This window comes from Watersipora subatra, chromosome 10 (assembly GCF_963576615.1).
Source record: "Watersipora subatra chromosome 10, tzWatSuba1.1, whole genome shotgun sequence".
Lineage (NCBI taxonomy): Eukaryota > Metazoa > Bryozoa > Gymnolaemata > Cheilostomatida > Watersiporidae > Watersipora > Watersipora subatra.
Genome location: NC_088717.1, coordinates 47,973,505 through 47,996,612, shown reverse-complemented (window position 1 = coordinate 47,996,612; position 23,108 = coordinate 47,973,505). Strand labels below are relative to the sequence as shown.

General features: G+C 36.0%; 1 protein-coding gene across 1 annotated transcript in view; it reads left to right on the top strand.

The window, feature by feature from the left end:
- The first annotated feature begins 8,672 nt into the window (after window positions 1–8,672).
- LOC137405563 (gephyrin-like) overlaps window positions 8,673–23,108 on the top strand; it is a 37,004-nt gene continuing 22,568 nt past the window's right edge. The window contains exons 1-2 of the mRNA XM_068091857.1: window positions 8,673–8,784; window positions 20,790–20,874. Of these exons, the coding sequence (XP_067947958.1) occupies window positions 8,757–8,784; window positions 20,790–20,874 (113 nt within the window). The 5' untranslated portion in view covers window positions 8,673–8,756. The remainder of the gene's footprint in view (window positions 8,785–20,789; window positions 20,875–23,108) is intronic.

Below are 23,108 nucleotides of genomic sequence, written 5' to 3'. Positions count from 1 at the left end.
CATGTTCACACTGCTTGTAGCATTCTTATTATTTTCTATGATTCATCAGTGTCAAGTTTTAAAACATAATTATATTGCTTTGAATTACTTTTGTAAAATAAAGCTATTTAACCATACAATTATATACACCTGTACATGTACATATACGTATGTACATGTCCATAGTTCACATGTGCGTGTAACAATCGTATGATATGGAATGTTCGAAAATAGATAGAAGATGAATTTTGACTTCACCACTGCCATTCCAAATCACTGCAAAATAATTATGGTAAAAGTCGCAAATCTGATGCTTCGATAGAAGGAATCCTATTTCCAGGGGAGATAAATCTTGAAACATCATTTTTATTAAATTTCTTATAGAGGTAGGAATGCTAGCTGCAGTAACTCTTCAGTTTTGAATTCTCCATACTAGGGCTAGTCTAAATCACTGCAGAAATTGCCACTGAAACGAGGCGCCAACGGAAATCCGAAATAAACTGCCTTGGCCCATGGCCTAGTAAGATAAATCTTAAATTTGAGCTTAGGTGTTTCCTTTTTAATTAAGATACAGATTTCTGTAATACCTATTTCAACATTGCTAGTGATAAACAACCACATGCAGCTCATCAGGAAAAAGCTTAGCCTGAAAATATATACGAAAATGAAAATAAAATTTTCTTATGGAGCTCATCTTGAGGAGGAAGGAGCGTACCGGTGAGATCAAACGCTTTCATCTCCTGTATTTAAACACCTATTCAAAGTTTAAGGTGGATATTGAGTTGCTGATGAAACTTTTCTTTATGGCTGCAGACTATTTACCTATAGTTATATCGATGTATATGAAGCAATCACCTCCTAGTGTAGTTTAAAACTGGTTTTAATCTAAAAAAGGATGTAAACCTATTTACTTTCTAGAATTCTACAATGATAGCTGGCTGCATTTCAAGGATTTTTAGGGCAAATATGAGTAGTTAGATAATGCATTTTTTTACAATATCAGCTTTGAAATTTTGGGTGCTTATTTTGATAAATTTTATTTGATGTTTTGAACAAAGTGCATCAACTAGGATTTAAAAAATACTGCATCATACTCTACCTCCAGAATACTTTCTATGACTGCGTAAAACCTACAGTAGATGAGTGTAATCAACTACATCTATCATATTACATAGAAAAATGTTTGTCACAATATACCAGTGAACATGTGGTTAAATCAAGGTAGTAATCATCTGGGTTACCAATATATTCTTTAGTCGACTGACAACTCATTTTTATGAAAGTTTCTGTAATAAACACAGAAGTAAGAGTTTAGGGTTAGTTTCATGGTCTGTCAGAGTGTAATTTGATGCACTCAACACATAATTTAAGAGAACAGAGTATTTTACAGGAAATGCACCAACCTAAAAACTTTTATTATAAGAGACTAAAAAACTATAATATACATTTTGTAGCAAGACACAAATCAGTTTTTCTTTCTGCTATTCTTCCCTCATTCGTTGACACGGTTATTTCTTTAGTTAGAAGAACTAATATATTAATGGTAGAAAAAACTGTCTGACAAGGTTAAAATTAGAAGTTTAGTTTTCATTGTTATCAAATTCAATGTAGGAATCTTAAAAACCAGTTGAACTATTGTATAGTCACATTATTTGCAATACATTCCAGAAATTGGGACACTAATTAAAAGCCAATAGTAGGTCACAAACTATGTTTTTAATAAAAATCTAATGGTAAAAGGTGTCTGAGAACTAAAGTAATATGAAGTTGACACGGATACACATTCCAATTGAGTGTCCTTGAGCTCATGAAATTTTCCCTAAAATTCTTTGCAACTTAAGAAGTAATTTGTGGAGGCTATGAGGTGAGGAGTACTGACACAGTTAATCACTCTAGATTATCAGTTTATAGCTGACTACTACTTAATGTAACTGAGATTATTAATATTTTGTACCTTCTCTTGAATGAATATGGCAGATGCTGATGAAAAGCTAAGACCTAATTAAAGTTTAAATTGTGATAAAAACTGGCCTTAGTAGTTTTTCAAGTCTGTCCGGTATTAAGAGTCGTACAACAATCCCTTCAAAATATTATCATAATAACATAGTTCATTAAGATATCTTTGACAAGTTAGGGGTAAGTTAGCGGATTTATTGCATCTAAAAGGTTTAACATCGCTTCACCGGAAAAAAGGGCAAAATATAGACAATATTCGCTTCCCTTGTAAAAGGGCTAAATTTATTTTCCCTAAATTCTGACGAGTCATTTTAAAAATACATTGCCATCGTGTATTTGAACGCCATCTCCAATTGACCGCCACTAAAAAGAAAGTGTTGAAAAATAGAGCGCCATGGCATTTGATTAGAGGTTTTACGGTATCAGTCCAGATTTCAGAGCCTATTTAAATAGTAGTACATCAACAGTTTTCTCTCATCTGCCATTACCTCTTGAATGCTTTTTGGTGACTGTTGTTTGTTACAATACTCTGGCATAGGCGCGTTAGCTATCTTTTTGTAATTGCCTAAATAAGTGTCTGCTAGATTTATTATGTCAGCTGTCTGTTCTCAAGCTTCCGCTTAAGAAGCTTTATAATGCCGTGATTTGGGCTGTCAACTAGCTATACTCACCATTGTACCACATTCAATTTTGCGCTATTGTCTAATATCTGTACACATCGCCCTTTCACATGAAAAAGCTAACCTTTTCTTTTTGTATTCCCAATGCAGTCAATGCTATGATTATCAACCCTTTTTCCTCATTCCATTTAGTTCTTGGTGGAAGATTCATAGTTGCAGTAGAACAGGTAGTACAAAACAAGTTCAATAATCTAGAATCTAAAACTAAAAACTGGGTACTGGGACTGTATAAAAAGGTTTTTGTGTGGAGAGAATAACTTCCTGTTTTTTAATAAAAACTAGCAGAAAGCCCTTTGCTGTCCATGATTCTCTTCATTTTTGATTAGATAATCCACAGGGTGCTAAAGAAATCGGTTCTCAGGAACAAGAAAGTTGTGAAACCAAATGCTTTTGGTGACCTGGCCAAAGCTACGGAGCATCTGCACACATATACACACTAACAAACGCATACACACGCACATGCTTGCACGCACACACATACACACAGTCACTAACATACCCACTAACACGCATGCAGCCGCACACAGCACACACCCACACACATGGCTTGCATTCTTGACACAAACACGCATAACATAGACCCATTTGTGCCACACACCGCAGCACGCACACAAGCCAATCACATACTCGTCACACACATGCCACACACACGCCACATGCTAGGTCATGTCACGAGTAATAGTTAACACCTGTAATGAAGACATGTTAGAATGACATGACTGCATAATAAACAGAAGGACTCATGGAATGAAGAAGGAACATCAAATTTGATTTACATGTAGTTGAAACAGAGCGCAATGGTGTTCAAATGAAGGTTTTAAGGTAGTTTTAGAATATCATAACTCTTGTTCACAGCAATCTACATTCATGTAGTCATCAATTAGCACCTGACAACTATCACACCAATATTTTTGGAGTGAAGAATCCAACTTGGGTTTATTATCATCGGCACTCTTAAGAAGTCAATATTGAGTTTTAACATTCTCCCTAAGCATTTAGAAGATTTCATTCATGACAATTTCCTTTGGAAGATTTTATTCATGACAATTTCCAAAGGAGTCTGACTGATTTTGTCTACCCTACTTTATAGTATTCAACAATTTCCTCATAGAAAACCATCTGCAATAATTTTCTTAAAAGCAAAGCAAACAAGGTGAAATAAACCCCTCACAAGGGTGTTACAGCATGTACAGAAATGAGATGAAGGAAATGTAGGTGACTACCTTTAAGGTATGCTGCTTAACTTGATTAGATGCTAATTATATAAATAAAAAATAAATGCTATCAACTTCGACCAATGTTGTCAATGGCTCATTGGGAAGTTTTGACAAAATTTTAAGCGGAACAAACTGCAGTTATAAACAAGGATTATATGAGAATGTACTAGTTAAATGAATTCTGCATTATAACGAGGCAGTCTAAATTCTAAAAGTATAGCATATAGCACTGCATTCAACTATCGTTCAATATTAAATACTCTTACTTAAATACCTTTGGTTTGTTCATTCAGAAATAAAAAAACCGCTAGGTACAAAAAGAATCGCAAAGCTGATACAATAAAGACCGTGTTAAGTGCTTATTTAACAGATAACATTGAGTTCAACCACCTAAGTTCATCCGAGAACATTAACAAACACCTGAAATTATTAGGAATGCCATTTGAACAGGCAGAGGAAAATAGCAAGGATAAACAGGAATAACGTCATAGAATAGGGAGTGCTACCTGAGCGGGAAAGACAGCATAAGTGATCAGATCACGACAATGCAGACCATACCTGCCATGTAGTTGAAAAAAAAGCGGAAGATTGACGATAAATGTAGTAGTTGAATCTGAAGCCTAGATTTCTTTTTGAAGTTTTTTCTCTTCATTGGTACTTACATAGAAGGGCCTTCTTAGATTTTATTCAATGTTCATGTAATCTACTATTAATGTGAGGTCATGGTCGTTTGCCAATGATATGTCACAGCTCCATGCATAATCTTTGTTTATGGATGAAAAACTAGAGCAAATCAGTAGATTTCAATCTTGCTAAATCTAAATAGCCCAGGTTTTATGGCAAGCAGACGGTTTAATAGCGATTTGTTTCATTGTTGCTAACTTTAGATGATGATGCAAGCTCACAACTAGTAGACAAAGGAGAAATGACAAGTAAAAAAATTGAACCACTACTTTTATTGAAAAAACTGGAAAAAACGGGAGATTTTGTGAAAAAGGGAGACTGACTTAAAAAATTGAGGGGTCCCGGCCAAACCGGGAGACTTGGCAAGTATGATGCAGACGATGATGATAATACCAAGAAAGAATGTAGTGTAGGTAGAGTTTCTTGGTGCCTTATTATGTTTGTTGGCATTCATTAACATTCATAGTGTATGTAAAATTGCTGGTAGCGTTACTCCACTAACCTACATGTCATTTACACATTGCTTTATCTAGTCGTTGAACGCAAAAAATGTCAAAGCATGATCGACAAGTTGGTTCACTAGAAATCTGATGTGCAATGCAATTCACAGGGTCAATGAAAAGGATCACATACCTCACATTGGTTAGGCCAATAATGGAATATGCCAGTGGGGTATGGGACGCATATTTAATGAGACAGATAACACTTTTGGAAAATGTGCAGATGAAGGCAGTTCGTTTTATTTCAGGGATTTAGCCGTGCACACAAGAGTACACTGAGTGTATCCGAGGCACGTAACATTCTTTATATCAAACTCTTAGCCCATCGACGAAAAAATGCTCGCATGTCTTTAATGTTACGGTTTTTATCCAATGGTGCTCACAGTTCAATTGTTAACAGTTTTGAACATATTCAAGATTTTATTCACAAACATGAAACCAGACAGTCAACATGCCGGGCACCTCAACTGTGAGGAACCCGAGGTCTAAGGCTCTATTTTAACCTAGACCTAGTCACGGTTCGTTTGAGCAAAGATTAGCACAGAAATCGAATTTATCAAAAAAGAATCATAACTATCGAAAGGATCTGTCAATTGAGAAAGTATGATTTGTTCCATGAATGCATGATGATTTTGGAAGTTCTGTTTTTATTTCGAATTAATTGTTACGAAGCATTTGTTGATTAAAGGACAGGGAATGCACCATTTACGTACTGTCAAAGGAGAAATTTGTTATTTATTTAATAATTTAAATTTATACTAATTAATATCTGAAATGTTTTGTTTTTTGCTATAATAATTGTTGTAATGATTATTTGATACTTAAATAGTAATATAAAATGTATTGTTTTTGTGCGTTTCTTTTGAGTGAAATACTACAATGGTTCTATGTGTAAAGGTTAGCCTCTGGACCTTGGGTTCAATTTCTCTCAAGACAAATTTTGACCGCAGACAAAGTGGCACATCTGCCCCACAAAATCAGACTGTTGCTATAAAGCAAAATTGAAATAAGCAACTCAATCAATGGAGATGGGCACTACTATAGTTATCCTTGCAATTTGTTTTGTCAGTAAGGCGCTGCTGTAATGATGAGCCCAAGTATCAAGTATTATTGAAATTGCGAGGCCTACTATCTCTTGTAGGCAACTGTCCGCAAGTAATTATCTCATAATCGACAATTACATGCCAGTGGTTTGTTTCTAAGTGTGTGTGAACTCTACTTTCTTCCAAAGGTCGAAATAACAATTATTCTGTCAAGGCGTACTAGCTCAAGCAAAAATAACAATATGCTTGTATACTTAGCCCTATTTGTTATGGCCTTACTATGTTCAATGAATATGTATCTATTAGGCGTGCAGCGGTAGCTTTTGTTGCTGTCAGGGTGGCTGAATAAACTTTCTTCTCAAGGTTTTATAGCTTCCTGGCTTGCCACCTCTTTGGGTGAATCGTATCTGCTATGTATTTCCTCGCCAAGCTGTTTGCTGCTTTAGCTATCTTGGGCTTCTGTTAGTCTTCTCTTGTCTTGGCTCCTTTCTTGTGCCTCCCCTCTGCTGCCAGTTCCTCGCTGCCTTCTCGTTGATTTTGCTCCTCTTTTATACTTGTCCTTGAGTCATTGCCAAAGGTCATTGATTGGTTGTGTTTTGCTTGTGGTTTTTGCATCATTTCTTGCATAATCTCTGTTTCAGATTCTTTTCGCGAGCTAAAATTCCTTACTGCTCTTGGAATCCCATGACGACAAGCAAAAAATATTTTAAGTCCAGCAACAAATTGTACAAAACTGGCCATAACTCAAAAACTAATAGGAGTAACATTGTGAAATTAATTTTGCAGTAATCGTCATTCTAAGACGCTACCAGTTAGTTAATTTATACGAAGCAAGAAACATGTTATCATTTCATGCCGTTCTTTTTTACAGCCATTTCATCAATATTATTGCATAAAAGACAATATCTTAGTTCATGAAAAATTATGCTATATTTTTCTACTGCTATACAATACAACATTTTCTAGACCAAAATGATGATGTTATAAGCTATATCTAAATATACTAAATAAAATGTTGTAAATAATTGTCTCGCTGATGACTGGTTGCTGATCTGGTGTATGCTGACTGCTACTTCGCTGCAACAGGTCATAAATCTAGCTAGCTCCTGTAATATTGGTGATATACCTCTCCTTGTGCTTGAAATCTTGTGGAGTTGTTTGCTTCACTGAATAGCCATTAGTAATTGTTGTAGTCAGTTAGTCTCTTTCATATTAAGTGGTATTGGTCAATAGTAATCATGATTTAGTAGCAATTTGTGCTGTTTTGCATTTATAACTTTTCATTATAATGATCAGACAACTCCCAATCTAACTGATGTCCCATATATTCACATTGCATCAGTTGTGATGGTTGGACAACTCCCATGCTTGATATTTCTAGCAGCATAGCAATTGCCCTAGATATTGTTGTGGAAGTCAGCGCTGACTAGCCACTAGCAAGTGGGTTCTGCGTACAAGTTGTCTTATACCGAATGAGTAATAGCTCTCATGCACAACTGTAATTGTTGCAAACAAAGGGTCTGGTGAATAATGGCTTTTATTCACACAAGCTCTATAAACATGAAAAGGTGTAACAATTAGAACAGTTCACTACAATCAAGCGTAATGCTGAAATGGGTTAAAGAATAAATACTCAAAACAGTTACACTTGTAAATGTAAGAATGTTAAGCAATATATATGTTACCAAAGATATACAAAGCTGCACAAAGGTAAGTTAATGTTACCGCACTGTTCTTAATGCAGATTATGAACGTAACTCTCAGTCTTTATTTCAGTCGTTTGTACTCTGTATCGCTAGCTCTGTGCTCTTTGTTTTCCCGTCTTCACACTGAAGCACCTTTGCTTATATAGCAAGGGCTGAGTGTTAATCAACGGCTTTCCACGGAAGCTGGCTTTTAAATTATAGGGCTAATCTGAGAATAGCTGAATGCTTATGGCAATTAAAGCAGCTCAGCTTAGTAAATCCATCACAATATTCATGTTTGCTTGTTGACGTATCGCATTGCTTAGTGCAATGTTTTGCAGCAGTTGTGGTGTTCCGTGATCCTACAAGTTATTGTTTCGTTTGACTTATTGGTCAACTATCGTTTCAAACCCTGACAGTTGGCAGGCCTGGTCACAGTTCAATTATTAACAGTTTTGAACCTATACAAGATTTTATTCACAAACATGAAATCAGACAGGTAACATGCCGGGCACTTCAGTTGAGGTCTAAAGGCTCTGTTTTACCCTAGACCTAGTCACGGTTTGCTTGAGCAATGATTAGCGGAGAAATCGAATTTATCAAAAAAGAATCATAAATATCCAAAGGATCCGTCAATTGAGAAAATATTATTTGTTCAAAGAATACATGATAATTTTAGAAGTTCTGTTTTTATTTTGAATTAATGGTTATGAAACATTTCTTGATTCAAGGACAGGGAATGCATCATTTACGTCCGATCAGTGTGAAAGTTGCTAGTGAAAAAAATGGCTAGAAAATTGTTGACTCGCTTTTTATGATGGCATGGAACTCCCAAAGCCGTTTAGCTTCACAGTGAATTAGTTCACGTGTGTAAGAATGACCGCGATAAAGCTAAAAACAGAGCAAGAAGCTTAGGCTACGTCTTGTCTATCGGTGTAGGGTGCACATGTTCGTTCCCGAACTATCTATGCTGTAATCTTAGTACATAAGATTACTGATAGTTTATTGCAAAATGGAGATAAAAGTCGGCATTTTGACAGGTGAGCTTAAACGCAAAATTAGCAAGGTAACATTATTACCGAAACAACAAAGTATATCACGGTTTACCATGAAAAAGAGTTGAAAATAAAAAAATGTTCTTAGTAGTACAAACTGTAAACTGAAACAGAATTGCACTAGCCAAAGTACGCGTTTAGTAAATATAGTGCTACGAAGCGGGCCCTTTATTTTCATTCTAAAATACAACTTTTATCGAACTTTAGATTTTACATTTTTCTTTTTATTAGTTATTCTGTTATGATCACCAACAAGGGCGAAATACTTGGGTCATATGCTGCTGATGTGACAACAAAGGAAATAGGGTATGCAGTGATGTGTGCAAATACATATTTTACTCTACTTTAAACATACAATATTTTTTTAATTATTCATTCCAGCATATACCTTGTTGTTTACAAAAAGTGAAAATAAGTTGATTTAACACGACTCTGAAGGTGTGCGCTCCACTTAACGTAAAATTACTGCGATTATGAACCCTAAACCAAGTGAAAACGATTAGAAAAATTTCAAATTTTTTGATACTAACTAATAATACCAGTTTCCGTGCAGTCATTCAATTAAAAAGTCAAGCTTATTTTTTCGTATATGGAGGACCAAAATTTATGAGTTCGAAAAGATCTTGGAACAGATTAGAATTTTTTTTATGTGTTTTACAGCTAATATATGTAACTGTGGTATGTTTATCAAACACTCAATAAGCAACAGATCACTAGTACTTTTATTCAAATCCAAAACGCAACTAAATAGTCCATGTACATAGTCTAACACAAAGTCATTGCATCAAGAATGATGTAATGTAAGCATTGCAATAGGCTGTACATTCTACATAGGCAATACATTCTACATTTCCTCTTAATCTCAAGATCAACTGTTGTAAAACCATACAGCTTAAAATCTAATACCTCTCAGGATTAACTGACTTGTACAACCATTACAGCACAAAATTTGATAACCACTTAGGAAGACGACTATTTCGAACAGGTCTGTTTTCAAAGTCACAGTTTTGATCGAGATCAGAGTCAACAGGCTCTCGATTCAACTGAGCATTGTTATCAAGCAGGTCTGAAATACTAAACTCACCTTCGACCTGATTAGAGTCTCTAGTTGGCCTTGTTGATACATGTGCACCATCTGCAATGTCGTCTTGATGAGCCAATCTAAGGTCAGGCACATGCATATTTGTGTCATCGACTTCAACCTAAGTGGTAGAATTTATCTTTGTGACTTTTCGGCATTTCCACCTATCAAAGCACCTAGCATTAACTGGCTTGACATAAACAGTGTCTCCAACTTTGTATGGGTTAAGGCTGCAGTCTCTATTGTCACTAGGCTCTTGTGGTATTTCTGTTGATTTGGTTGCCTCTGCTAAGTCACTGCGATAACTGTATAGTTCTTCCACAGGCACTATACCATTGGAGTTTGGTGAATTGTTATAGCAATATGCCATTTCTTCAGGTCTTTTACCGGTTCTCATGACTGCTCTCTTTATAGTACGGTGATGTCTTTCAATTATTCCATTTCCAATAGGTTTATAGGCACAGCTGAGGATCTGTTCTACACTCCATTTCTGCAGAAACTTTCATTCTAGCGCTTGTGAAACATGGACCATTGTCACTCAGAAACTCCTTAGAAGGTCCACGTTCTCGAAACATATTGTCCAACTGTTTGATTACTACTTCTGATGTTTCATTAGCCAGCTTGAACCAAAGAAAAAACCTGCTAGGCCTACAATCAATAATAGTCAGATAAGGTCGGCCGTTCACATGAGTGATATCTGATGCAAGGCGCTCCCATACATTAGCTACGTGTAGCTGAGTATGATTCTATTTGATTGGATGAGGATCTACACTGTTACACATAAGACAAGTTTTCACTACTTGCTCAACTATGTCTTTCTTGATTGTTCGTCCAAGCCTTTTCTGTGCCAAGTACAAGATTTTGCTGACACCAAAGTGGTGGTATTGATGAACTTTCCTTACGTCTTTTATCTCATCTGTGTTAGAAAGTACAAACCCTGAGCATGCAATAACTTGTCGCCATTTCTTTGGTACTCTGGTTAGGACATCCGACTTGTTCTCACTTGATGAAACAAGTTTGATCATTAGTGTTAACCCATATTCATCAATCAGCTGACCAATAATTCCAAGTCTACGTCGAATGATCAACTCACTGAGGCCAGTAACCTTGGGCCGTTTGGTATCTTCTATCACTGAATTTGCCCGCTCATAAACAGTAGCTGAATCTGTGATCACTTGCACATTTGTCATTTTCCATTTAGCGCTAGATTGATTCCTTTCAATGCAGCTTTTAGTTCAACAACATTTATTTGAGCACCATCATACACTTTACGTAGCCATGCTGCATCCTCAACAGTGTAACCATCTACCTCCAGAGACACTCCGAGAGCCAAGTTGCTGGCGTCACACCACACAGTACATTGAGAGGTCTTCTTGACATCCCATTTGCCTCTCACTGAGTCTTGCTGTTGTACTCTTTGAATTATTTCATCCAACAAAGATTTCACAGAACTAGGAACTGTTTCAGACCAGTCTATGTCATTGGTCAATCTCTTTACATAGCTACCAGCAGGCTTGGGGCCACTAGTGAGTATTGAGCGCACCTCACTATTTGCTGGCTAGACGACAGTAAGGTGCACTAGGCACTGCACTAGCACTAGTGCATGGCATAGTAATAATATAAAATGCACTAGGCACTGCACTAGCAGAAATTCTTGTGCACTAGGCACTGCACTAGCACTAGTGCATGGCATAGTATTAACATAAAATGCACTAGACACTGCACTAGCAGAAATTCTTGTGCACTAGGCACTGCACTAGTGCATACCATGTCACACTAAGCACTGCACTTGCACTAGTGCACCCAGGGACTCATGTCAAATTGGCACTAGCATTGCACTAGACATTTCTATTTTTAAGTTGCACTGCACTATGCACTGCACTAGTGCAGTGCACTAGTGCAGTGCACTAGTGCAGTGCGCACTGCACTGCTAGTGGCCCCAAGCCTGGCTACAAGCAACTCTTAACTATCCAGCAACTGGGTAATGTCCAACTAGTTTGCCACAAATGGAAAACAGGTCTTTTTCGTAACCTTTTGTGAAACTACAGGTAAATCACCAGCTCGCTTCCAGTTGTACTGATCATCTTCTGCATTGTTTACTCTAAGACCCAACACACGAGTATCTGATAGTGTCAATGGGTTTTTTGCCACAAGTTCAAACCTTAGTAAGTGAGCTCTAACAACATCAGCTTGAACCACCTCCTCATTTACCCAAATATCATCAATGTAGTGATCAGTTCCATTGCAAATCTGTTCATCCAATGACAGCACTTTATCTATGATCTTAAACATTATCTTGGGAGCAACATTCAAACCAAATCCGATGAGTGTTGTTACATACATTTTACCTCTGTACTCCTCTGCTTGGAATCTTTTCAGACTGGGCTCTATATGAATTTGTAGATAGACCTTCTTCAAGTCTAACAGACATGCTTTGCTTTCCCCTAACCTCCAATTTCGCAGTTTTTCTTGGCAGATTGCAGTCTCAACACCTGGATTATGGTGAATATAGTTGTTGAGTTCACAGTAATCCATAACTGGGCGAATCTTATTGGGCTTGTTTGGTTGTTTTGTAGCCATCAATGAAATTATCCCCTCTACATGACCATGGACTGTGCTATCATATAACTCCAGCCATTCATCATCTATCCAGCGTTGCCCTTCTTCATCAAACTCTTTTCTGTCATCATCATTTATCTTGTATTCAGAGTAATGATTTTTTAGAATCGATCCATCATATTTCCACTTGACAAACCATGCATTACCATCAAATCATGCTATGAAATCTTTAACATCAATCTCTAAACTACTCCGTTGTCTTGTGCCAACACTTATCACTGGCACCTCACCACCAAATTTAACACCATTGTGAACATCAACATTAACCCCACCGAGTTTAGCAATAGCATCCATTCCCAATATCACTTGTGCTCCACCTACTAGTGCTGGCGCAATCAAGCACTGCAGAGGAAGCTCTTCATTTCCTGTGACATTGACTTCTAAAACAGTTTCACCCTTACACTCAGTAGTTTTACCGTTTAACATGCTGACAATTCGAACAGGACTGCTAGGCTTTTTACCCAATTTAACACAAAAATCATCTAAAACCAGAGTCTGTTCGCAACCAGTATCTACAAGAGCTCTTGCCGATACTTTGTTTACATATATATCAACAAATGGTAGCACCTCTTTGTGCAGTGACTTGTAGCGGGGAGAATATCCGGTGCAGACACTCCCCCATTCTCATTTCCCCTAGCCTCATGGCAATTCCTAACTATGTGATTACCAAGCTCTTGACAGTTGTAACACTTTATTAGCCTTTTTGCACCCTTTACAACCTTGGATGGGCACTGGTGGCTCCATGACCTCTGCCACTACAAATAGAACAAATCTGTCCAGCAGGCTTTGAGCCTACATACCCCATTGCACAAACTCCTTGTGCTCCACCATTGTTAGACATAATCATTCTTGCTTTCGTGGCCAACTCTGACAGTGAAAGTTTTTCAACTGCTGAAATGGATTTTATCTGGGTAGCTACATCAATTGGTAACCCTGCCACAAAAGCACACTTCAACAAGGGTTCTGGTACTGTTTGGGCAATCAGAGCTACTAGCCTACGCAAATCTGCCAGGTAGACATCAACAGTTTCTCCTTCTTTGTATATCCTTCTTTGAAGTTTTCCATATGCGCAAAAGTTATTGACTCCAAAAGCAGTCATTAGTTCCTGTTTAATCAGTGCATAATCCTTTCTAGTGTCGGCTGACAGTTATTTATAAATGGTGAATGCCGGTCCAGACAGAAATAGTGACACAAAGATTTCAACTTTTTATTATTTTGCAGCTCAGCTACAAGCTCTAACTTGTCACATCACTCAGAAAAGTCACCACTCTTCGCTACGTCTTCATAGCTTTTAATCAAGTCTGAAAGTTTTACTGCCATTATTGTCACAGTTTTGCCGAAATAGCTTGTGGTATGTTTATAAAACACTCAGTAAGCAACAGATCACTAGTACTTTTATTCAAATCCAAAACGCAGCTAAATAGTCCATGTGCACAGTCTAACACAAAGTCATTGCATCAAGCATGACGTAATGTAAGCATTTCAATAGGCTGTACATTCTACATAGGCAATCGGCAATACATTTTACAGTAACATGGAAACACTTTAACATACATGTGCATGTTTTGGAACCTGATTATTCATGTTGTAGGAGTGTAATGTATTTGAATCGGCTCTGCTATGTTGTATTGGAGAGTTTTTAACTTCGAAGCCATTTGACGGTAAAAATTTCTCACGAGATTTTGACAAAATGCGGATGACCATAAAACTAGCTGGTTTTCATGCAAGCTTATGCAAATAATGTTCAATCAAACCTTTATACTTGAAATGGCTTGGTTCTAAGATTGGCTTCGTATGTTGAAGCTATCACATCTGGTTCAATTGCTATCATAAGAATACATAGTATAGTCCAAAAATCAATAACTCAAGCAGATACAAATTATAATTATAAAACCACACGGATAAAACTATAATTATAAAATAAAGATTTTATTATTGCTTTACCATGGGAACACACAGGAGTGTAGGCTCAGCGATGCAGAGGTTCTTAGGAAGAGCTAATGATATACATACATGATGTAACTTTTGGCCAATTCTGTATGAACGTCAACCTTAGTGAAGGTTTTTAAAATTCAAGGTACACCAACAATATGGGTATCAAAATCCCAGGGATGGGACAGTCTCTAAAACAGGCACCATGTGCGCACCAAAGTTCACGTCCTAAGGGGTATATTATCCCAGTCATCACGTAAACGTGCTATGGGTATATTTCAGTAAACTAGATACATAAACGTGGTATGGGTTCATGGGGTCCATTAGTAAGGCTTGTTAGAATGTAGAACTTGATTATAACGAATTATGTAATCCATAATAGCTAACTGTAGTAATCAATTTAAATAGATATGTTTTAATTTTCACCGCTACTACCAACGTTGACGGCAGTTTCTGACAGTTTGATAGCGGAAACAGACTAAGGACCTTTGTGTGAAAGCGAATACCGCCCCGTATTAAAAAGGGCATAGATTTATGTTTACGGAGCTGATTGGCTGATTTTGCTAATTACACATGGCGTAAAGAAAATCTTATTTGTGTATTTCTACTCACCTTTTACAGGCAAGCCCATCGGGGCCCATCCATGTAGCCTCCTCTGTAAATGCAGGGATAGGGGTGTAAAACTGTGTTATAGTGAGTAACGAACAGTTTGACATGTAACGCAAAAAGTGTTAATTGTGAAATAATGGTTGCTGGGCTATAGGTCATTTGTTAAAACTCTAGGAAAATGGGCTATGAGTTCAATTCCAAACCTAGGTGTGTACATGGTGCCTGTTTTAGAGACTGTCTCACCCCTGGGATCAAAATGAAGCTAGAAGTCTGCAGGTTATGATGCTATTACTTTTTAAACCTCATGTTGCTACATAAATATATATAGAGTATCAAAGACGGTGTCTCGGCAGAAGAGCTAAAATCTAAAAAATATTGATATCCATTATGGTCATGTTGTGGAACTATACAATTGTTTTCAAAGACACTATGAATTATAATGCATGCTAACATTGCCAATAATCACAAAAAATAGAAAAAAATGTCATTCTCAACTTTAATCCTCGAAAATATAAACACAAAAAAAAACATAAACCCACGTAGTGTCCAGAAGGGAAAACCTTTAAAAGTTACGATATTTCCCGCACAGATTATTGCAAAATTTTTTTTTAAAAGTCCCTTGTTAGTACCCTCTATAAATAATTTCAATAGCAAAACTTTTGTTTCACATCGATTCAGCAGTTTGAGAAAATGGCATTCATTTTGGTAGTGTCCCAAATATTGTAGTGTCTAGAATAAATAGTTGTGTCCAGAAGTGAGGAATATGTAGCTACAAATTGTCATTAATTCTTGACAAGTTCATTTGGAGCATTGTTATAAGGTTCTAGACATATCGAAGAATAGTTGCACAACATTTAACCTGATTATTGAGTGGTAAAGAGATAATTTGTTGAGGGAGAGACAGACCAGTCTAGGAAGCTTTTAGGAGAAACATCAAACAGTTTTAGAACTAAAGCCACTTAATTTATTTTAACTACACACGTGTTTTGTGTAGTTGAAATAAAATTAAGAGAGGAAAATAAAAATAACTGTAAAGGTTTTCAATCTTTGTCAACCAATTGTAACTTTCAAACTTCATATTATGAGGAAAAGGTTTTGTGCAGGACAGCTGAATTTAAAAAAACAGCTGTAAAGGTTTTTAAACAACTAAGTTTAAAATTTCATAGCTTGAAAAGGGTGTCTCGCTGAAATAAATTAGAAGGAAAAACGAAAATGTAAAGTTGTTTAAATGTAACTGTGAAATCATTAGCAAGTAAAGGCTCAATATAGTGGTCTTTCTACTCATGGTAGCTAAAACTAGTAATCCCTTCACTTATTGTTATTGTTCAAGTCAAAGTATCTTTTTTCTAATCTTTATCATCTACAAAAGGCATTCGATGTGTCACTTGAGTGGAACTACTTTGCTACCAGCCACGGCAAAGGCGCGGTTAATGGTGTGGGTGGGTGTGTGAAAAGATATGTATGGAAACATGTGAAAGCTGGTACAGTCGAAGGGAGGAATGCTGTTGAGTTTTTCAATGCAGCTGCATCTTCAAACCAGGCTGTAGATGTCCTCTTTGTTTTTAAAGAAGTTATTGCTGCAAAACACCAAAGGCAAGGACTTGACAAGATCTGGGAAAAAAATATCAGCTCTGCCTGGTACCCATGGCGTTCACTAATGCGCATAATATTTAATAAACCACCACTAACTTTATCTTGGTCCCTGTTTGTTCAGCTGTCTGTGTTGCCTGTTGTCTAACTTTATCAGTATAAAATTCTCTTGAAAGCTTATTTAAAATTTTATTCAATTGATGACAAAACCAAGAAAGATTCACACTGTAACACCAGATTTTTTAGAAACCATTTTACCTTTACCATAATTTTATACTGCTTCAGGTCAAAAAACAATCAAATACAGCGTACCATCACAATGGAACAGTCTTCCAATAGACTTACACAAAACCTTTGCATTTACTAGTTTTAGAGTTAATATGAAAAGCCCTTTTTTTAAACCTAGATCCCTAGAGGGAAGACCGGCTGTTTAAGTTTGCCAATTCCTGTGGGCCCAGCGCTTCGACTAGCTGCAGTGCTACTGCGCATATGGGCCCCATCAGCTTTAACAATAAGAACTAAGCTTCATATTTTTGTTAAACCTAATCAACATTATAATTATATCTGTATTTGTGCTTTATGTTATATTTCTACTAATTGATGAAATAAAACACACACATTAAGTCTCAGTAAAAATTCTTTTTTGTCGTTTATACTGGTTGCTCAACCACTCGTACATTCAATTTTTTGAAACTAAAACAAATTTTCTAGAAATCATCCCAATATTGCCAGTACATCGACACGTGCAACTGTGCTTATTTGTCCTGGTCGCAATGTTAGTCTTCCTAAGTGCTTCGCTATTGGAAAACTGGTAGCTGTAGGTTATGAATGTGGATCATATATAGCAGGAGTAGGGAACCTATGGCTCTCGAGCCATATGTTGCTCTTTTGATGATTTCGTCTGGCTCTTTGATAAATCAGTAGAAAAAAAGAATCCATAATTTTGCTGTTAATTTAATTAACATAATAATAAGAATAATACTGCAACTACAGTAACAATAAACAAAAAACTATAACGCCCATTTAATAAAAATGTATCTTCATTTGCAACTTTTTGATGTGGCTCGCGCAGCAAAGAGTTTTTAATGCTTTCTGTTCTCGGCTGTACATTTTGACCATGGTTGGCTTTACATATGCATGCGAGCAGTCATTGTCACACATGAAAAATATTAAGACGAGCCTACAGTCATGTTTAACAGATAGAAGCCTAATGCCTGCATGAAGCTAAACCTCATCACTTATCAACCAGGCTACAAAGCTATCAGCAAAAGCATGCAGCATCAGAAGTCGCATTAATAGTAAAAAGTACTTTCAAAATATATTTGTTATAACATTGATGTTTAAAATAAATCCTGTTTTCTTATACATTGAAATTGCTTGAACATAATAAATTTGTTGGTCTTTCTTTTCTATTTAATGTCTGCAAGATTCGAAATATACATATGGCTCTCCTAGAATTAAATTTCGAGACATTTGGGTTTTGTGGCTCCTTCAGTCAAAAAGGTTTCTGTTCCCTGATATAGCCTATAGGATCAATCGAGATGATCAACAATGATCAAAAAGAAATACATGTTAATTTCAGGACTGCCACCTCAAATGGAACCTACAAATGGCCTGTGAAGGACAAGCCTCAACTTATTCATGCCAATTTTATTTTGGCTACCATGCCAATTTTAAGCCCTAATGATGCTTCACTTCGAACTTACAAACCTGAAAACTACCAAATTATTAACGAGAAATACGAGAAATACAAAAAAAAGTACTCTTTTTATGTTTTATTTAGTCTTGCTGCTCTCGGGAATAATTTTATCATAAACTTACATTTCTATTAGTCATAATAATGTTCAAATGTTTTTGTCCTCTTATATTATGCTGTAAATAAATTTATCAATTACTTGTAATAAATACAGTTAATAAAGTTATGCGAAAAGTCAATTTTTATAGACGATACATAGTGGACAAAAGCGTAGTGTTTAGAATGTAGTGTTCAGAAGGTGTGGTGTGTTCATTTTTTGCTAGTACTCGGCCCAGAATTGGTTAAAACCAGTGTATATATACATCATTGTGAAGCTAATCTATGCTACTCAACTGTAAACCAAGTTTAATTTTGGTAAACCTGGGCGCTTCAATAAATTCTGACATTTAAAATCGGAGACAAATTTCAGTTTTATCGAGTAGTGACCAGAATGGGTACTTTTTAAAATTTTTTGCTAAATGGACTACTCCACAGCCATGAAATATTAGTGGAAGCTAACACTATCAGTTGCTACCTATACTAAACAGCAAATTAGTTTTGTTATTCCAACAAAAATCTACTATGACTTATGTTCATCAAATGTAGTGTCCAGAATATATGGCATTGACCTTTTGTTAACATGAACGAGTATAGTTTAAAGCTTCTATATTTCATCATTTGGACCATTATTTATTATGTAAACTGCCATTTTACCATTTTTTAAGTTTATCTTTACGATCAGTTTTACCTTTTGCTAGCCTGTTCACTTGCGCTTCAAAAACCAAAATTTTGTATGTTATATATTAGAGGCTGCTTTAGGTGCAGAGTAAAGCATTTGCTAAAATTTTGCCTTGCTTATTGGCAAATTCAAACACTTAGGTTGTCGTAAATATGTTTGGCTATACCAGTGATTCTTAAAGTTTCAACCTTATATCCTTGCATATATGCCGATTCTCGAACACAAAAAAGTTACCAAACTTAGTCTTAGTCTGGCTTATACGCTCGTAACTCTGATTGAAAGCAAACGAAATGACATTATGCTAACTTAATTTTAACAATTGCAACTCGAACCATCCTAAGCATGCGGTTGACAACCGTTTTTTTCATTTTGTTTTATACAGTAGCGATGGGTTGTGCTTGAAAAAAAATTGCATGTGAAGATTCATTAAAAAAAGCAGCGGAACTGGCGAATTTTGCCTGTTTCTGTCCAGCTTTTGTTTTCACGGTAAAAGTGTGCACACTTATGTGAAGCAGCTTTTGTTTGATAGTAGTAGGCTATGATGCTAATAACAGTCTGTGGTTGGTTGTTCATACACACAATCGCCGTTTTTTATACTCATAACATACAATTTCATTAATAGTGTCACTGGTACAGTTAAAGAGATTTTACTGGAGAAATGTTTGATTCTACTCATGAAAAACCGAATGTCTTTTGAATTAAATACAGTAGAGGCATGACATAACAATAATGGTTACCACTAACTCTTTTGCTACCAATTTTCTTCACCGAGACTCTTAACTATTCGGTAAAACCAATTATTTAACATTGACACAACTAAGTTGTCATAACATCTGACCAAATTAGTTAGTGTAAAATTTGATGAGGATCATCTGATGCCATAAAGAATGTCACAAATGTGTTGCAGAATGAGTTTGGACATTTTCTTGTAATTTTCGTACTACCACAGTTGATAAGTTGAGCAAGTTCCGAGTCAGACAAGTTACCACTATTGTTATAGTTTGTGGTATTATTATTACTATTAAAATAGATACTAACTGTCACTACTACTATTGCCCAATAGGTAATCGTCAGGAAACCCTTGATCTGCAATTTGTGAAACCTACGTAGCTGTAATGTGGTCTAACCAACACGAGAGGAAATAGCCATAAAAAGTGTTTTTGCAAAGTGAAACTATGGTCAGCGTGAGATGCAAACATGTTTTCCATTGGCTCAACGCAAACAGGTTTCTTTTTGATTAAGTGGTTAATCAAGATAATCCAACTTCTCACCAATCAGAAACCTTTTTGTACTAAACCTTCAAAATCTGCTCTATTTCCGCAACCTTTTGCTTTGATAGCTATGTACAGTGTATTACGATTTTTAGGGTTGGCTTCTATCCGAATTCTTATAACTTCTTTCCTGATTTCAGGGCTGTTTTTCTATGGTCAGCTCATATGTGAGATAGGCTTATGCGCAAGGATATACGATAGTACTGCAAATCATGTAATCCTTGTCTCTTCGTACGTAACAGGAATTACTTTTAAAGGCTGATAAGTAGCCCAAAGTTTTGGTTGTTAGTCGTTAGTTTCATATAATTGTTAATTAGTTACCTCAACTCATAGTCAAGGAAGTGGCAGATTTACTGGTCAATATTTTTCACTCATTTCGTTTACTTAATTTTTAACCAAACTGATCTTTTGCAGTCAGTGACACATGTTCTACCGGTGAAGCCACTGACACATCTGGACCCAATTTGGAGCAACTCGTCAAATCTCAGTTACTAGCACAGTATGTAGCATTCAAAATTTACATTACTAGGATAGTTAGTAGCTGAATCTAAGGTTAACATCTTTTTCCTAATATAGGAAAAAATGAGGTCTAGGTCTAAATGAGAAATATTGTAGTGAAGGTGCAGTTTAATTTTGGCAACATAATAGCATTCAAAGACTCTCCGGGTTGAAATAAGCAAAAATGTCATGAACTGACCATACACATCCATCATTTAATTAATATTCCTGTAGTTCGTTATTTGTAACAGAAAATTTTAAATTAATTTGAAGTAAGTGCTAGTTACTGTGCTTGGCCATCAAGCATTAGTGCTGAAAACATTTGTTCTGTTTAGAGGCTTCTCTGTATATACGATTTGTTATAGACGCGGTCATATAAATTTATGTTGACAAACTTTGGTGAACTTTTCTAAATAGAAAATGGTATTCAGGTAGTAGATTGCTTCCATTGCCAGGGATAGAAACCATCAGCGGATCAGCAATGGATTTTCAAGTCTGTTCAGGGCCAAAACTGTATTAAACCGTTTTACCCACTTTTGTAGAAGCTTCTAGCAGATTTATCGAATTATTTATTGTTTTATGCGCTTTTGTTTACACTATCTTTCTGATCCTAAAAGGCAACATTTTTATCTTTTGATATCTGTACCTCTTTACTCTAATGCAATGTTTTGCTTTTTGGCAATTGTTTCTAGAAATTTCTTCCAAACATTGCTGATTATTTTATACTCAGCCGTGATGTGAGTATCATGAAAACACAGTTTAGAGATTTTTATAGTAAGAGATTTTTAAAGATGCAATCAACGCTCATTCTCCTTGGATTAATAAACTCTCATTCATCCTTTGCTGGTCTGACATGGTGGCCTCACTTGGTCTCTTTATATTTCCCATCGGCTCACCTCTCAGTTTCTCAGACATAATGCAAGTGGTAAGCAACCAGAAGTGCTGTCATGATTTTATCAGTCATAATACTGATGTGCAAATAACTTTTTTCTTTTTTGATTGGTATGTAGGGCTATCTTGTTGAAATGTAACCTTATCAGCAGATCTTCAAATTAGATTGACAATAGAGTTGCCCCGATTCTAAATTCACCAGCCGATTCAGATACCGATCTGATATACTGATTCTTATTGAAAAAATAATCCGATTCAGATCTTTTGTGTTGCACAGATAATTGTTCATTTAATTATAGAAAATATAAATATTATTGTATTTATTTGTTTGTATTTATTTATGGAAAAGTGCATAAGTAGTAATAGAATTAATACTATTTGGCAGTATAGTTAAGTTCTTGATGTTTAAAAATGAATAAAACTCCCTCAGTTATATCTATTTGACTTCTAAACTGAGATAAGAGCACACAGGTGTTGCTGGCATTGTTGTTGTTTTTGTTGTTGTCAACAAAAACATCAACAGCGTTAGCAGCACCGGTAAAAGAACGACGTTTTTTAATTTATAGTAAGACCTGCAATAGTTTGCTCACAAGAACTAGCTCATCAAATGATCTGTAGGACCATAATTATTTAGATGAACTTAAAACGTTAATGTGTAAATAAATATAATAAAAGAGAGAAACAGATTACATTCACAACCAAACCAAACGAGAACAACCCAACAAACAAGCTCTGTATCGTGAGGATCAAGAGAGAGATAAATAACTTTATGCATCTTCTGCTCAAATTACGTTCGTAATGCTAGTAAATAGAAATATTACACTGCATTCTTGTTTCCCTTCTTTGTTATCTTGTTCGGCATTGGCTGCAATAAATCCAATCGCTGTAATTGGGAAATACCACACTTTGTGATCACATCCAGACTAAGGCAGAAAGGTTCTTCAGCTGTGTTGATGTTGATCAGGCTATAGACATGAAATAAATAGTATGGCGGCCGGAATTCATTAGGTAAGAGTAAGGAACTTGCAGCTGATGATCTTTATTAATGTAGCAGGCTAAAATACTGTTTTTTGCTAACTAGTTGATTGGTAAAAAGTATCTGAAATTTCAGGTTTTTAAAAAAAGATTGGTTGATACCGATTCAAATATTTAACACCCAAATCGGCACCGATGCCGATTCCGATACCAACATCGGGGCAACTCTAATTAACAACCTTTAAAGTAAGGTTGTTAAGTGTTTTACCCAGCGGTTGGATAATGGCTAGTTATTGTTTAATTATGCATGTAATTTTGTGAATATGGAGTTGCTGCAAGCGAATTGCATTGGAAATTGATGTACATAAT